The 18155-nt window shown below is 47.6% G+C and overlaps 1 protein-coding gene across 2 annotated transcripts in view; it reads left to right on the forward strand.

Annotated features, from left to right (window-relative positions):
• Window positions 1-1047: 1047 nt before the first annotated feature.
• The window catches only part of FIBCD1 (fibrinogen C domain containing 1), a 69745-nt gene continuing 52637 nt past the window's right edge, over window positions 1048-18155 (forward strand). The window contains exons 1-2 of one of the 2 annotated variants that reach the window (XM_081896817.1): window positions 1048-1153; window positions 1737-1832. In XM_081896817.1, the coding sequence (XP_081752943.1) occupies window positions 1761-1832 (72 nt within the window). In that variant the 5' untranslated portion in view covers window positions 1048-1153; window positions 1737-1760. Of the gene's footprint in view, window positions 1154-1231; window positions 1833-18155 lie in introns of those variants that run through there. The other variant, XM_081896816.1, reaches the window with a different exon arrangement.

An 18155-nucleotide genomic window follows, 5' to 3' on the forward strand; every position in this document is an offset into this window, starting at 1 on the left:
CTGACCCCGCCTGGAGATTCCGTGCAGGCAGGCGTTCTGCCTGGCCACAACTGGCTGTCCAAAGCCTCGTAGCGCAGCGGAGCCTGCATGTGAAACGCTTCACCTTGCTGGCTGTTTTCTGCCCTCAAGGAGCGCGCGACTGAAGCAGCTCCCTCGTGAAGCCTGGTGGCCAGAGGGGCCAGGAAAAATGTAACCGTGCAGAGGAGCCAACTCCTAGGGGCCGTGGGGGGCTTCGGCCCCCGCAATAAAATATTTGAGGCAGCAAAGTTGATGGACATTCCCATTCAAATAGTGTGTGTGCACTGCATCATGTGATCGATTATGCAGGGCGGGGCTTACCTGGGCCCCCACAATATTTTATTCAAGTTGGCACCCTATAACCGTGTGGTGTGGTGGGCGGGGGGAAAGGTTCGTGCCTACCCCACCCGGCCCATTCACGCACAGCAGGCGTCGCTTGAGGGCGCCCTGTTCAGGTGCGGAAGGAAGGAAGCTGCACGTGTGAACGCAGCCCGAAGCCAAGCAGGTTGCAGGGTGGTGGGTAAAGGGGAGAAAAAGAGAGTTGCGACTGAGGAGCGGTTAGAAGATAGGGCACGTTTTCATTCACAACTTTCTGGTGTGTACTTATGTGTGTGTGAACGCCTCCCTTCATGAATGTAAACGAGTGTATGTGTGTTTCCATCTTCTGGGAGTGCCGGTTCCCCTCGGGAGAGAAGGAATAGAGCCTGCTGCATTAGTATTCGTAGTAACAGTAGCATCCGTGATATCGATAGGATTAGTAACAGCAATACTAGTATTTATACTAGTAATAGTAGTATAGTAGCACTAAGCTATACAATACTATGCTACTACTAGTAGTATCGTAGCTTAACAATTAGTATAACGCGCGGAGGTGCGGAAGGCGATCGCCTCGCTACGCGTCTCCAAGTTCACACGCGCAAGAAACTCCTGCTAGCCTGACGCGCGCGCGCGGAGGAACCTCGCGTCTCGGCACCCCCACTCCTCGTCCCGCCGCGCTGCCTGCTTCGGCTTTCCCTAAGCGGCAGAAGTGCCGCGAGCTTCGGCCAGACAGCTTCAGTACCCGCTCCCACCCCTCAACATACGCACGCGCGCCCGCCCCACCATCAGCATTCCCAAGAGGGGAAGTTTTCTCTAGGTGGGTCATCACCATCGCCTCCCCTTCCTTTCTTCATTCCTTCTTTCCTCCCTAAAGTAGCCCTTCATCCCCCCCCCCCGCCACGCACGCACATCCTTCCTGCAAAAGTGGGCTTGTTTTGTCTAGCCAAAAAGAGAAAGAAGAGGAGATTGCCTGGAAACGCAGAGAGAGAGATTCCCCCTCAGTTTCTTGCAGATGCGGCAGGTCCCTCCCCGTCCCCGCTCCAAATCTTCCTGAGATCCTGGCAGAAAGAGAGCGAGGGAGGAGGGAGGGAGGGAGAGCGAGCGAGCGCAGGTAAAAGGATCTGCTAAGCTAGAGGAAGGAACCTCAAGACCCCACCAGGAGGCAAAATTGCTCTGTGCGTTTTCCTATCCAGCCCTTTTCTCTTCCCAGCGCTTGGGAAGCAATCCTTTGCCTGTCTTCTTCCTGCTTCTCGTTTGGAACTCTTTTTGGTGGGCGGGGTGGGGGTGGTGGGGGAGAGAGACTCTCTCCATCACACCCCCTTGGGTACCACTTTGGAGTTGCGGCATCGCCGGGGCGACCCTCAGTTGCGTTTGTGGGATCTGTGTTTTATCTCCACCAGTCTTTTCATCACCTTATCCAGAAGATGGTCAACGATCGATGGAAAAACGTGGGGGGAGCCTCTCAGCTGGAAGACGGTCCGCAGGAGAAATCCCAGGTAAGCATTTTTTTAAAAAAAAATATTAAGTGAGGATGGTGGTCTAAGAGAGGCAAGGAATAGAAGAACGGGGGTAGGAGGATAAACCCTGAGTGAAGGAGAGAGGAACTGGTATCGATGAAGAAAGAGAGATGTACAGTACAAAAGGAAATTGGAGGGGGGCACAATTGGATGTTTAATTTGGATTAGTTACCCCCATTTATACAAACAATCAGGTGGTTAATATGGAGCTAAATAAGAGGATCTGATCCCTTCCCAACAATACACACGCTATATTAATATTCCTCTGCACTTGAAGATGCAACCATCTCCATCCAGAGTCACTCTAGATTAAAAGGATGGAGGCTTTGGATTGGACAGGATACAGGATGCACTGCTTTCTCTCTGTTTCTTAGAAAACCAGCCACCCAAAAACTTTTTTATCCTCCTGTTGATGCTCCTCTCCCCTTCCTGTGCCCAGTCCTGCAATGTGACTGCAGTATCTTTGCACAAAATTAAAAAGATGTAGAAGTATTTGGGGACACGCGGATGGTACACTTTGCCCATTCAGCCATGTGAGGTGGTTTCCCTCTTAGCTGCCAGTCAACCCACTGGCCGATCTAGCTCAGGACCAGCTCTCCATGGGTTTTAGATGGGGAGCCTCTCCCAGCCCTACCTGGAGATGCCAGGGATCAAACCTGGGACTTTCTGGATGCAAAGCAGATGTTCTGTTGCCAAGCAAGGCCCTTCCATTAAAAATACAAATAGGATCCTAGTCTCTGGGATTCAGTATAGACATAAGGGGATGTCTTATGTCAGATCATTGGTCCATTTAGCTCAGTACTGTCCACACTGACTGGCAGCAGCTCTCCAGGACTTCAGGCAGGGAGTCTTTCCCAATTCAACCTGGAGATGTCAGGGACAGAAACTGGGACCTTCTGCATGCAAAGCAGTTGCTTTACCACTGAGCTGTGAGCTTTCCCTGAAAAGCAAAGCAAGATGCTAGTCCTCATAATTTTGAATCAAGAGCTGAATTAAATAGAGATATAGGAAAGTGATTTATACTGAGACAGACCACTGGTCCAGTTAGCTCAGGATCAGCTGCTCTCTAGGGGTCTCAGACAGGGAGTCTCATACCAACCCTACCTGAAGATGCTGTGGGTTGAACCTGCTACCTTCTGCATGGAGGACATGCTGTGCTACTGAGTTACAGCCCTTGCCAGTAACAAAAACACAATAAACTGCCTTATAGTGAGTTCATCTGCTATACTGATGGCCAGCTGCTCCCACAGAGTTTCCCCCCAGCCCTACCTAGAGATGCCGGGGATTGAACCTGAGATCTTTCACCTGAAGAGCAGGTAGTCTACAACTGAGCTAAGCCCCTTTCCCTAAAAGTAAAGATTCTAGCCCTCATAGTTTTAAATACAATTGTACAGGAACATAGGTAACTGTCAGACCATTGGTTCCACCTACCATCAGTACTGTCTACATGGAACGGCAGCAGCTCCCCAGGATTTCAGGGCAGTGGGCATTTGCAGACATACCTGGAGGTGCTGGGAATTGAACTTGGAGCCTTCTGCATGCAGAAGCAGGTATCCTACCAGTATACAGCAGCCCATCCCATCAAATGAAATCATGTTCCAGGCTTTAGACTCCTGAATTAAAGGCTGATTTCAACAGGAACATAGGAAAGTGGTTTCTATTGGGTCAATCCATTGGGCAGTTCAAGCTCAGTACTGTCTATACTGAGAAGTGGCAGCTCTCCAGGGGTTTCAAGCAGGGAGAGTTTCCCAGTCCATGCCAGGGACTGAACTGGGACTTTTTGCTTCCCAGACAGATGCTTTAAAACTGAGCTATGGATGCCCTTTGTGAGCAAAGGAAGCTGTTTTGTTCAGAGCCAGACCATTGGTCCATCTAGTTCAGGACTGTCTACACTGACTGGCAGTAGCCCTACAGGGTTTCAGGCAAAGGGTGTGTCTCCAACTCCTGCCTGGAGTCTGAGCCTGGGACCTTCCGCATGCAAGGCAAGATGCCCAACCACTGAGCTACAGCTCTTTCCCTAAAAATAAAGCAAGATTTCATTGCAGGGGGGTTGGACTAGATGATCCTCAGGGTCCCTCCCAACTCTACAGTTCTAAGATCACAGACTTCGTGGCTCCGAAGAAAAGACTGGTTTTAAAAAAGAACTTAGCATAAGTCAGACATGGGTCCATCTAGCCCAAGATTGTCTGCACTGACTGACAGCTGCTCTCCAGAGCTTTCAGGCAGGGAGTCTTTCCCAGCCCCACCTGGAGCTGCTCTTGGGGATTGAACCTGGGACCTTCTGCATGCAAAACAGATGTTCTGCTGCTGAGCTCTGGGCTGTCCTCTTCAAACCATCACCCCCTTCCCTATGCTGCCAAGTTGAGTGGCATCCGGTCACCCACTGCTGCCAGGATAGGGGTGGAGGACGCAGGTGCATGGCTAGCAGCAGTCTTTGGAACAGGTGCTCTCTCTGAAACACTGTGGAGTTGGGTGGCTGGGAGCCCATCATCCGCCCTGGCAACCCTCACCTCTGTTTGTGCGAGATTAGCAGGCGTGCACAGGTCTCTCGCTGGAGTTTCAGGATGGCAGGCTCTGTACATTCACTCCCAGCTTCACCCTCCTGCACACACACGCAACCTTCCCCAGGGACCCTCTTGGAACCTGTGTTGCTGGCTGTTGGCAAAATCCTCCTTGAATTATTTAGTTTATTTATTTACAGACAGAATGTCACTCTCTTTCTCTCTGACTCAGAGGCTGAGCCACAAGACAGGCAAATGGATAAACAGGATGGGGGAGAGGGGGAATGACACTCCCCACCTTGCACACACACACTCTCTCCAAAGCAGCTATAGAAAACTGACAAGTTCCCTTAAGAGCGCAGAGGCACTCTGGTGTTGCAAGAAATGATATTGATTGATTGATTGATTGATTGATTGACTGACTGACTGACTGACTGACTGCATTTGCATGTACATGGTTCTCTCCAACTGTTCATTTTATTCCCCACAACAACCCTGTGAGGTAGGTTAGGCTAAGAGAGGTAGTGAGTGGCTCAGTGTCTCCCAGTAAACTTCATGGTCGGATGCTCTAACCACTACACCACAGTGGCTCTTGATGATAGTAGGCAGAAGACAGGTAGCGCAAGCTTTAGGCAGAGTCAGAGCCAATTAGAAGGGGAGCCAACTAATTCTAGTTTTGTCTTCCACCCCTTCTACAAGGGGCAACACTGAGACTAAGGAGGAAGAAGTTGACAGCCAGGAGCACCCGCTGGACTCCTTGTGAGTAAGAAGACAGGCAGGTGGGTTTCGCCTGGGGGTAAAGGTTGGTGGGGCAGTGCCCCTTTCACCCAAATGGGCAAGCCTCTAGTACTTTCAGTACACAATTGGAACAGAACCTCCAGGCTCAGAAGCAGTCTACTGCAACTTTAGATGCCAGAGACAAACAACTAGCGAGAGCTTCTGCCTTCAAGTCCAGCTTCTGGGTGTCATGGCTGGCCATAAGAACATAAGAAATGGCCCATCTAGTCTGGCATCCTGTCCTCCCAGTGACTAACCAGATGCTTCAGTAGGAAAACTGCAAGCAGGACCTGAGCAAGTCTCCCCTGCAGTTTCCAGCATCTGCTGTTCAGAAGCATTACTGCCTCTGACTACATGGGCCCCCTTTGGCCTGCACCAGCAGGGATATTCTAAGGTTCTTACTTATTTTAAACAAGATTTATATTCCACTGTTGTAAATTGATTATTGTTATTAGTATTACACAGCACCCTGGGGTCAATTTGGATGAAGTGCTGTTTAGGATCGTTAAAGAACAAACACATACACAGGAAGCACTGCCTGTGCTGCTGGGAAGGTGCATGAAGCCTGGCACAATGAAGACTCCTTTTAAGGAGGAGTATGCAGTAGTAGAAGTAAAATAGCCTGGAGAAGTGTGCAACAGTAATGTTAAATAATCTATGTCAGGGTGGGGAAACTTTTTAAACCCAAGGGCCACATTCCTTGGGGGAGCATATTCCAGTGACATGTGGGGAGCCAGAGGGGAAAGAAGGACAAGCAATGGATGCAAATGTTACTTTAGACTTGTTTCTATGTTTACATGCACACACCTCTCTCCATCCTCCATGCAGAGCTTTGCCACTGAGATGCAACTCCCTTTTTGTTCCTGCCAACAACCCTTTGCTGCCTCAGCCTAGTTCTCTCTGAACCTTCCATCCTCCTGTGAGAAGGTGGAAACACACCACATTTTATGCTACACATGCTACTCACTGGATGCTAGATCTCTGGGACTGTTTTGGGGCATCAGATCCCCTGTCCCCCTACCAAAACAAAGGAGACTTGATAAACCACCCTTTCTCATCTAGAATATGTTTCTCTGCCTGTTCTCTCCCTCCCCTAATCTCTCAAATCAGCAGACCTTGTAACAGCCAAAATTGGATAATTTCTTTGCGAAAGGATTCTCCTTGTACTGCATCCTCCCTGCCAAGGATTTTGATAATATGACTTCCATTCTAATGTTTAGCGGAGACATCAGATTCGCTGTCCTTCCTTTTTTGTATGTCCCCCCCCCCCGGCCCATCTGCTGATTTCAGTAGAATTTACTTCCAGTTTTAGTGAGCAAAAGACTGCAGCTGTGGAGAGCAGGCCCTACATGTAACATGTGTTGAGAGTGGGGGAGAGAACTTGTGACTCTCCATGAATTGTTGGACTCCAGCTCTCATTGTCCCTGACTATTGGCAGTGGTTGACTGGGGCTGATGGGAGTTGGAGTCCAACAGCACCTGGAGGGTCGCCGGCTTTCTTTTCTGGCTTCACACCTCTGTGAGTGTGTTCAATAGTGATCCCTAACTGGTTGGGACCTTTGTGTAGGACAAGGATACAGAGCCTGTTTGCGGTGTGTGCATGTCAGATTGTAAACAGTAAGATCTGCTGTTGCAGTTAACATACTAAACTCAAAGTAGCTTCCAAAAAATATACTGGCATATTTACAGGCTCTCAAATATTGAAATGTACCTTTCCTAATGAACCAACTAATGCTTCAGTTTACAGTATTCACTTACCAACTAAAGCTTACTGCCCTGTGTTCTGCCTCCGCTGTCAGAGGCAATCTGCTTCTGAGTATCAGTTGCTGGGAAGCACAAGTGAGAAGAATGGTTGTTGCACTCAGGTACTGCTTGTAGGCTTCTCATAATGGGACTCTTGTCTAGCCACTTAACCCTTCAATACATTATGGTTTGCAAGGGACTTATCTACACATTATCACTACACTTTTATTTTGAAGGAAAAGCAGCCATGTACTCTCCCCTCTTCCAAGAAAGATTGGGGGCTTTCTCTCCTCCTCCTCCTCCACCTCCTCTTGCTTCATTTATTACATTTTATCCCACCTTTCCTTCAAGAAGCTCAATTACAAACTTCTCCATCTCCCCATGTAATCGTCACAACAACCCTGTGAGGAATGTTGGGCTATGAGCAAGTGTCTGACCAAAGCTCACCCAGGGAGCTTCATGACTGAGTGGTGGATTTGAACCCTGGTCTCCCAAGCCCTTGTCTTGCACTCTAACCATTGTACCACACTGGGTCATTGTTGCCTCCAAAGGTTCTGTTTTCTGGATCAGGGCCCTCCTTACATGATTACTTTCCCTTTGTATGATGAATAGGCAAAACAAAACAAAACCAGCCATACTATTACTAAAATAGAGGGTTTTTTTTAAAATTAAGGCTTACTCAGAGTAAACCTATTGAAATGAATGGACCTAACTTAATATTCTTCCATTTCAATGGGTCTGTTCTGAAAAAAACAAACTTATTTGAATACACCCCAGAGTGTTTTAACACAATGCATAGTTTGACCTACTGAGTTTGGCCTAATTTTCAGAGCCAAATGACATGTCACGTTAACTGATATCAATACAAAAGCCATGTTTGTCTTCGGGAAAAAAGAGAAATGTGTTTGAGCGCCCCTTGAGACTAGCTCTGAATAAGGTTCTTTCTAGTAGAAAATGGAATGAATGTTCAGAGATGACAACTAACTTCCTCAGTTGTCTCAATGCACCATCTGCTGAAGGTGGTTGTCGCAGAATCTTAGGCCATTTTGCATTAAAAAAAGAAAGAATAAAAAAAGCATATTCAAAATTAGTCCTTTAGAGAAACACATTTCTCTAAAAGTGTTTTTAACTTCTCTACTTAGAAGAAGTAGCCACATAGAATCACAGAATCACCAAACTGTGGAGTTGAAAGGGACGCATCTAGTCCAACTTGCAATGCAGGAATCACATCTTTTCCTTTAGCAGGGAATAAGTAGCTCTGTTTGGGGGATCCCAATCTGGAATTGGGGAAATCAGATAGATTAAGGTGGGAAGTATTAATCTTGTCCATTGCTGCAATTCTCCCCACCTTCCTACACACCAGAGTTCTAGTCCTGATCAGATCACTACCACCTTCCCCAGCTGCTATCTAAAGCATTTCAAAAACATTTTCCAGACCACACTTACATTGGTTTTTTTTAAAATGCTTATTTCTTCCTATATACATTAAAATGTAAGGGTGTCATCACAAAATCCTCATTGAAGTATTTGTAGTGTCTTATCCGAATCCTGGATTTGCATGAAGTTGGGGCAGAAGGCAAAAGAGAAGGCAGGTTTTAAAATGGCAATTTTAAACAACAATATAGTTTTGAATAAAGCAGGGATGTTGGGACACAGGCAGGGTTGGTGACCAATATGAGCAGGGGGGCAGCCCCTAGTATTTTTGTAACCATCCTTTGACATGCAAATGATGCTTTCTTATGTGCTCATTCTTTGGCATGAAAGAAAGAATCGTGGAAGTGCTCGTTTAAAAGTTGCTGAAGTGCTTTAGGTCCAGGCAGAGGGAATTTGGGTTGTTGATATCACATGCACCAGCCAATAGCTCATCCCATTCTATAAACATCCCTCCCGTTTAGGCTGTTGGAAACGTCTGTAATTCTTTTTCAACACCTGCAAAATGAGATGTTTGTACTGAATTTGATGAGGGCACTTTTGTAAGGCGGGCGTAGAACCTGCCTTTGCCAATGTTTGCAAGTGTCTTTCACAGCTGACTCGGTTAGTGAGTGCCTTGTCAGGAAGACAGCCAGGTTCTCTGAGATTTGGGAGCATGAGATCTAATCCTCCCAGACCACAATCCCACTTAAAAGTGCTGTGTGGTGTAAAATCCTCCCTAGGAAGGCAACAGATGCGGTGGCTCAGACTAGATTACAGGAAAGAAGTACCGTGAATGGGATCAATCCTTGTTATCACAGCAGGAGGTGAAACACAACCATTTATTATTATTTTTTTAAAAAAGGAAGTTATGAAACTTTGTGTGTGTGTGTGATTGTGTGTGTGTGTGTGTGTGTGTAAGCCAGAAAAGTATCATGCAGCACATTCAGAAGGAATTACATTGCAAGCCATGGTTCAACACCAGCTTGTTTCTCAGTGATCTGGTTAAGCCCTAGAATGTTTTGCCTTGGAAGGGTTGCAACAGGATAGCTATTGCTTCATATTGGTAAGGAATGTATGCTATAGATCATGTCAATGCCATGGGCTCAAGGACCATGTGTGCTATTGGAATAGAGGGGGCGCAGATGGAAACTTGTGAGTTCCCCTTTCTTATAAGAGCCTGCTGGATTAAGCCTATGGTACATCTAGTCCAGCTTTCTGCTTCCCACAGTGGCCATCCAGGAAGGAAGGCACATGCAACAGCACTCTCCCAACTTGTGTTCCCTAGCATCTGGTATTCAGAGGCACACAGCTTCAGACAGTGGAGGGAGAACATAGGACGAGCCTTGCTTAATCAGGCCATTGGCTCTTCTAGTCCAGCATCCTGTTCTCACAGAAACCAACCATATACCTGTGGGAAACCCACAAGCAGGACCTGAGCACAAGAGCACTCACCTGCTGTGGTTTCCAGCACCTGGGATTCAGAATCATTACTGCCTCTGACCTTGGAAGCAGAACATAGTCATTATGTCTAGTAGCCTTAAAGGTAAAGGTAAAGGGACCCCTGACCATTAGGTCCAGTCGTGGCTGACTCTGGGGTTGCGGCGCTCATCTTGCTCTATAGGCTGAGGGAGCCAGTGTACAGCTTCTGGGTCATGTGGCCAGCATGACTAAGCCGCTTCTGGCCAACCAGAGCAGCGCATGGAAATGCCATTTACCTTCCCACCGGAGCGGTACTCATTTATCTACTTGCACTTCGACGTGCTTTCAAACTGCTAGGTTGGCAGGAGCAGGGACCGAGCAACGGGAGCTCACCCCATCGCGGGGATTTGAACCGCTGACCTTCTGATCGGCAAGTCCTAGGCTCTGTGGTTTAACCCACAGCGCCATCCTCCATTAATTAGCCTTATCCTCCATATATCTTCTTTTAAAGCCATCCAGGTTGGTGGCCATTGCTGCCTCCATCGTGGGAGCAAGTCCCATAGTTTTAACTGTGTGCTGTGTGAATAAGTCCTTTGCTTTGTCTGTCCTTGGTCTTCCAGAATTCAGCTTCATTGGATGTCCATGCACTCAGGGGCAGAGTACATAGTTACCTCATGCTTCAGGCCCCAGATGTATGCCCTTAAGTTCATGCCTAAAAGAGCCAGGCAAAAGAGCAACCAGCCTTAAGTTCTGAGCACTGTCTTGTCTACCTGAGAACGTGGGCAGCTTTGTTTGGAAGTCAGAAGAGATGATCAGCCTATAAAAACTGCTTTGTTACAGAGTCACACCACTGGCTAGCTTTGCTAGCTGCTTTGACTGATGTAGATCTCTGGGGATCCCAGTCCCAATTTCTGCCCAATATCCTTTTGTAGTTTGAGATGCCAGGGATTAGATCCGGGGCATTCTGCATGCAAAACATGTGCTCTGCCACTGAGCTGCAGCCTAGCTGCATAATCCTGTTTTATTCAGCATCTAGTTCAGTATTGACTGACTGTGAACAGCTCTCTAGGGGCTCAAGCAAAGGGAGTCTTTCCCCTTACTCACCCATTAACTGCAACTCTGGTTTTAAAACTGGAGATTCCAGAGACCAAACCTGGGGACTTTCTATATACAAAGCTTGAATTCTGCAACTGGACTCTGCACTCTTCCTCATGGTTGGATTACTGCAATGTACTCTTGGGAGGGTTAGCCTTGGGGTTGGTCCAGAGGCTTACAGATGGTGCAGAACATGACACCTAGGTTGCTTGTGAGGGTAAGTTACCACCAGCATATAACACCCTACTTGATTTGCACTGGCTGTCAATCTGCTACCAGGCCAAGTTCAAAGTTTTGGTACTAACCTGTAAGTCCCTGTATAGCTTAGGACTAGGTTACTTGAGAGACCATCTTATTCCTTATACACCTAGTAGATCTGTGCGTATTGTGGGAAGTTTCTCTGAGAAGTTCCAAAGATCTCAGTAACCCACTCTGAAGTTATTCACAGCAGGGCCTTCCATGTGGCTGCCCCTGTTCTGTGGAACAGCATTCCTCTTTGAGAGACAGAGGTGCCCACTTTCTGCACTATCTGAAAACAACCAGAGATAGGTTTCCCCAGTTGGATAAATGAGTCTTTACCATGAGCATCCACTTGTTAGGGTTTCAGTCTTGTTTTAAATGTATTTGCTGTATTAAAAAAACCCAAAAAAACTGTTATGCATAAATTGCCTGGAGATGGTGGTATAGGAAGGTGATTAATAAATTAATGATAATAATAACTACTACAACAGCAACAGCTCATACTTGAAACAGTCAATGGCTATTGCTTTGGGGAGAATGTGCCCGTAGCAGTGCTGGCTGTCATCTTTTGGGACTGGCATGGTAGACACTGGCGGAGGAACAGGGGTATGGGGGAAGCACACTGCCCCCGGCGACACGATCCCGGTGGGGTGCCATTGTGGCTGCCCCCCCTGTGCTGGGCACCATGCCCCCAGGATGCATGCCATGCCCCTGCGGGCGGCGCACCACACCCCCAGGACATGCGCCACCCATGCCCCCTTGCCTGCTCTCCACGCCCCCCACAAACTGAAGCTTGAAGCTCCACTACTGATGGTAGATAGCCATGAAGCCAACAATAGGTGGCGCCAGAGCCAATGAAAGGTGGAGCAAGGGCCAATGACAAGCAGAGCCAACCAATCCATGGTGGCTGGGACTCTTTGGCACTGGTGGGGCGGAAGCCAGGAGGACCAATAGCAGATGAATCCAGGACTACTCCCTACCAGGTCATAGGAGGGCAGGCAGCTGTGCGGGTGGGGGGATAGACTGATATTGTTTGGGCAGTACCACAGCTGCTTTAATGGACCAGCCTCCACTACTCATGTTAGATTTCCAAAAGAGAAATAATGGTATATATATTTCACATGGACGCTCCCACCCAAAATATATTTTCTCTCTGAAGTTAAGCCCTATTGATTTTTGATGGAGTTAACTTTCAAATAAGCATGCTCGGGAGTCCTTAGGATGTATCGACCAACAGCAATAAAAGTGTTCTAATGATGTAAAAAGGGCCTTCAAATAACCAGGAGGGTCCGGCAATGGTGTGTGTGCACGTGTGAAGTACTTGCTGGGGTAAGAAGGTGTCCTGGCCTCCCCCCTCAATTCATCCCCCCGGCACCACCTGTGATTCAGAGAAGCAAGTTCTGTCCTGGTGATCCTCAGATGTTGATCAATTGGGAAGGGATTTCAGATTAGTGTATTGAAGACGATAAAGGGACTTGCGAAGACAAATCCAAGAGGATGGGCTGAAAGAGCAGAGGGTGTTTAGCTTATAGAAAAGAAGATTAAGTGTCCAGGGGGGGAGATGACAAAAGGATATTCAAATATTTAAGACAACCTTATGGATAAATCTGTGACGGCTATTAGATTTCTATCCTCTCCTTCATCACAAGAAGAACCTGCAGAATTAGGCCAGTGCCCCATCTAGTCCAGTGTCATGTTCCCACTGTGGCCACTTGGATGCTTGTGCCTGGGCATGAGAGCCTTCTCACAGCAACTGGTATTCAGAAGGATTACTGCTTCCCACTGTTCCGACAGAGCATAGCTGTTCTGGTTTGCAGCCTCTCAGTGGTAGAAGTTTTGCTGCACATTCAGAAGGTCCCATGTTCAACCCCATGTGTCTGAGGGCAGGGCTGGAAAAAACTCTTGTCTGGGACCCTGGACTACTGCTGACAGTCAGTGTAGATAATACTGAGGTAGATGGATGAACGGTCTGTCTCAGATTAAGGAAGCTTTGTGTGGGCTTGGTCTTTGGTTCACAGTTTGTTTGTTTTTGTTTTTTGAGTTTTATTTATTAACGTTCTTATGTTACATCGGTAAACATTATCATATTACATCACAAGGCTTATTATAATATAATTTTCAGCATGTATGCAAAGTTTATATACAAAGTTTATATACCTGAAGAAAAGAAACGAGGACAAAAAAACTATTCCAAAATCATATATGTACCAACACTTTGGACTTCCTATCTATCCCGTTGTATATTCCTTTATCACAAATGAATGCTCTCTTATTATTGTATATTTTTTTACATTTTATCTAATACATTCCTATATCAATATGTACCCTTGGTCTTATTTCTCAACTCCGTCTCTCTCCAGCGTCAATCAAATGCTAGCATAGATGCTATGCTAGCATTTGGTTCACAGTTTGAAAAGACTCAAAAGAAAAGAAAGGAGATTCCAGCTAAAGATTAGGACAGCAGAAGCTGTTTGACAGTTGGAACAAACTCCTTTGGAGGAGGTTTTCAAACAGAAGTTGAATGGTCATCTGCCAGGGATTCTTTAGCTGAGATTCCTGCATTGCAGGGGGCTGGACTAGATGACCCACAGGGTCCCTTCCAACTCTACAATTCTGTGATTCCGTGCTCAAGGAATGCTGCTCAGGATTTAGGGCCATGACAAATTTCCGATGTTTGGAGGTTGGCAGTGGTTATTATGCAGTGGTGTAAGAAGGAAGCCTATTGTACATGTTCAAAGCCATTATCTTCTTTTCACATGTCTAGCAGCAAAATGGGACTAAGGAGCTATGCTGGCATTCTGTTGTCCAGAGCCTATGAAAACTCTGATGCCAGCTCTGCCCCTGCCTCCCTCTCTGTCATAATTCCCTGCAGCTGCAGGTGAGATAAAAGCATCAGTTATGCAGCTGCCCCTGACTCCCTGCTGGGCGTCTCGTGGGACAGATTTTGGCTGCTCCTTCCTCTCTCTGCCTCCCTCCAGCTGCATGCATCTTAGAGCTCTCCCAGGGAACTTCTGCCATCTGCTGTCTAGCACTTGGGGTGAGGAGAGAGGGCGACTTCAATCTTGCATCTCTCGTGAAACCTCGCTGAGGTTTTCAGCATCCATACAGATTCTGCAACAATTTGTCCAGAACTTGAATTTCTACCGTTCTAGTGCACTGTTTTAAAAAAATCGAGTTTTTATGACGTCGTATACAGGAGTGAACAAAGCAAAACCATTAACAAACAATACTGGTCTGCTGCATAACAACGGAACATGTCAAGAAAAGAGGGGGCATTCTATACATCACAAAGGCAAATGAAGGTATCTCTACCACTGTGCTGAATGAGTCTTTTGGGGGTTCTCCCCCTCCCCCGGTGCTTTTGAACAGCAGGTAAGCACCCCTAGGACTGGCTCCTTTGAGCTCACTGCCTTTCCATTGTTTAAATGCTGTTGGCACCGAGCTTGGAAATGACTAACATTAAGGGTGAGGCTAGCTAATCGTGTCTCTTTTAATCAGATAGGACTTTTAATCATGGTCTCTTTTGAGCAGACAGGTCTAAACTAGTGTTCACCCTCCTAAAGTCCTCTCTGTGACTGAGCAAAAGTGGAAATGAAGTGGTTCAAAGGCAAACATTACCCATAGTGGCTTAGGGTTGCCACCAGTGATTTGAAAGACATTTGAGCAGTTAGGTGGAGCCAGGATGGGCTTTGACTGGGCAAAAGGAGGAGCTTGGTGAGTTCTTAATGGATCAGGAGGCAGAATGGGGTAGTTTCTAGCACAACAGCGGCAGAGCCTGGAAACATTTGCTGCATCAGGAGCCGTGCCATGGAATGGAGCCCATGGGGTTTGCTGTGTCAGGAGTTGGACCCTGAGAAATGTTGTTATGCCGTGCAGTCAAGCCTAGAGGGTTTTGTTTTTTTACTGACAGGAGGTGGAGCCTTGGAGATGTTGCTGCCTCAAGTGGTGGAGATGGGTTGACTTGGAACCTGATAGCAGGCAAAGCTTGATTGATTATGGGTCTGTCCAGCAGGGCTCTTATATTCTTATGATCCAGGAGGTAGCAGACGACCATCCTAACTAGTATCCATGGATAGCCTTATCCTCTGTGAATTTGTCAAATGTCATTTTAAAGCTATGGTTCACAATCAGCCATCACCCACACATTGTGGTACCAGAGTAAGGACATAAGGACAACCCTGCTGGATCAGGCCGGTGGCCCATCTAGTCCAGCATCCTGTTCACGCAGTGGCCAACCAGATGCCTTAAAGGGAAATTTGCAAGCAGGATCTGAGCACAAGGACACTCTCCCCTCTTGCAGTTTCCAGCAACTGGTGATCAGAAGCATTCCTGACTCTGACCATGGAGGCAAAGCCAAGCCATCATGGTTGGTAGCCATTGATAGATGATGCAGGACAGGCGAATGAAAGGACTTCTTCATGCAGCAGACAGTTGAACAATGGAACTCACTCCTGCAGGAGGCAATGATGGCCACCAACTTAGATGGCTTTAAAAAGAGAATTAGACATGGAGGAGCACAAGGCTATCAATGACTGCTAGCTACAACAGGGGTGGACTTGGGTCTTTCAAAATCCAGTGGCCCCTGTGCAAGGCTAAAATTCAGCCCACCTCTTGCCTTCTATTCTGAGTGTGTACTCCGTCATAGTTGTGGCGCCCCCCCTGGCTTGGCTCTCAGTGTGGAGGGACCAGTCGTGCTGCCCTGAATCTGCTTTATAGCTACAATGGCTATGGTCTGCCTCCACAGTTTTGCTTTTGCACACCAATGCTGGAAACCGCAGGAGGGGAGAGTCCTCATGTGCTTGGGTCCTTCTTTCCCATTGGGGCATCTGGTTGGCCACTGTGAGAACAGAAGGCTGGTCTAGATGGGCCACTCGCCTGATCCAGCAACCTCTTCTTATGTTTTTATGTTCTTAATAGCATCTCTTTTCCCTTTGCTACATCAGAGATTCTTCATTAGAGGGTGATTTGGGTTCAAGGATATGTAGCAAAGAACTTTGTAATCTGCCATCAGACTCCTGTCCTCTTCTAATCACTCACTCCTATTTCCTCGGGGTGCCCTCGAGGGTGGCACAGAGCCTGAAATGAGCCAAGAATGTTCCAGCCACCATCTTGGTGCTGGTTCCCGGGCAGTTCCACGGATGAGACATGCTCTCTCTCCCCACCGGCCTTCCCGATCAAAAAGCACCCGATCATTTGCCCCGAGTGACTGCTTGTTCTGTGCATCGCTGTGCTTTTCTGAGCTTGCAAGGGGCTTGGAGGATGAAATGAGGCTGTTGTATCAACCCCTCATCTGCTTTCCCCTTTGGTGAGACAAGCTCCTTCGTTCTGCCGTGTTCGTTCCCCGGGCCGGGAGAGCGGCTTTATTCTCCCGGCTCCTTTCATTCTCCGAAATGTGATCTGTCAGTCAGAGCATAAAGCTCTGATCCCTACGAGATGGAGATGGAAGAAGGGGGGAATAGGTGAAAAATAACAGCTCTCATTTCACACCAGCTGGGTCTCACCTCACCCAATCTCACCACATAACAAGCAGGAGTTCTTAAGCATTCTGCTTTGTGGGCCTGTTAGAGGTGGTTTGCTTTTCAGAATAGGTTTAACAGCCATTGTGACAGCTGCAACTCCCCCCCCCCCAAAAAAATCATTTTAATCACCCTGTATTTAATCAGCTAGCAGCATTTCCTTCCCAGTAATTCTGAGGTTTTGCACACCGGGCTCTAACTCACCTAAGGCATCACATAGCAGAAACCTACTTGATCAGACCAATGACCCATCTAGTCCAACATCCTTTTCCAGCAGTGCCCACCCAGATGCCTCAACAGTAAGCCCACAAGCAGGGCCTGAGCAGAAGAGCACTCTTCCCTCCTGCAGCTTCCAGAAACTGGTATTCAGAAGCATTGATGCCTCCAAGAGCAAGCACGGGGTAGTGGTTATGAGCGGTGGACTTGTAATCTGGTGGACTAGGTTCGCTTCCCCGCTCCTCCACATGCAGCTGCTGGGTGACTTTGGGCCAGTCACACTTCTCTGAAGTCTCTCAGCCTCACTTACCTCAAAGAGTGTTTGTTGTGGGGGAAGAGGGGAAAGGAGATTGTTAGCCGCTTTGAGATTCCTTAGGGCAGTGATAAAGTGGGCTATCAAATCCAAACTCCTCTTCCTCTTCCTCCTCCTCCTCCTCCTCTTCTTCTTCCAACACTGGAGAAAGAATGGAAAAAGAGCCTGCTGGAACAGGTCAAAGAGCCACCATCCTGTTCTCACAGTGGCCAACCAGATGCCTATTGTGGGAATCCCACAAGTAGGATTTGACCATAAGAGCCGTCTCCTCCCCTGTAAAGGTAAAGGGACCCCTGAACATTAGGTCCAGTCGTGACCGACTCTGGTGTTGCGGTGCTCATCTCACTTTATTGGCCGTGGGAGCCGGCGTACAGCTTCCAGGTCATGTGGCCAGCATAACTAAGCCGCTTCTGGCGAACCATAGCAGCGCACGGAAATGCCGTTTACCTTCCCACCGGAGTGGTACCTATTTATCTACTTGCACTTTGACGTGCTTTCGAACTGCTAGGTTGGCAGGAGCAGGGACCGAGCAACGGGAGCTCACCCCGTCGCAGGGATTCAAACCGCCACCCTTCTGATCAGCAAGTCCTAGGCTCTGTGGTTTAAGCCACAGCGCCACCCGTGTCCCTCTCCTCCCCTGTAGTTTCCAGCAATTGGTATTTCAGAAGCATTACTGCCTCTGACCGTAGACCATAGCCATGTCTAATCCTCTTTTAAAGCCGTCCAAGTTGGTGGCCATCACTGCCTCCTGTTGAAGTGAGTTCCATAGTTTAACTGTGCTGTGTGAAGAAGTCCTTCCTTTTATCTGTCCTCAATCTTCTGACATTCAACTTCATTGGATATTGATGAGTTCTAGTGTTATGAAAGAAAGTTTTCTCTATCCTCTTTCCCCACACCACACAAAATGTTAACCTGTTACTCACATTTTATCTGCCGAACACTGCAACCTTTCCCCATAGGGGAGTCACTCCTTAATCTTTTGGGTCGCCCTTATCTGAACCTTTTCCAGCTCTGCAGTATCCTTTTTGAGGTGAGGTGACCAAAACCACATATGGTATTCCAAATGTGGT

The sequence above is a fragment of the Podarcis melisellensis genome, assembly GCF_964234715.1.
Source record: "Podarcis melisellensis genome assembly, chromosome: Z".
Classification (NCBI taxonomy): Eukaryota; Metazoa; Chordata; class Lepidosauria; order Squamata; family Lacertidae; genus Podarcis; species Podarcis melisellensis.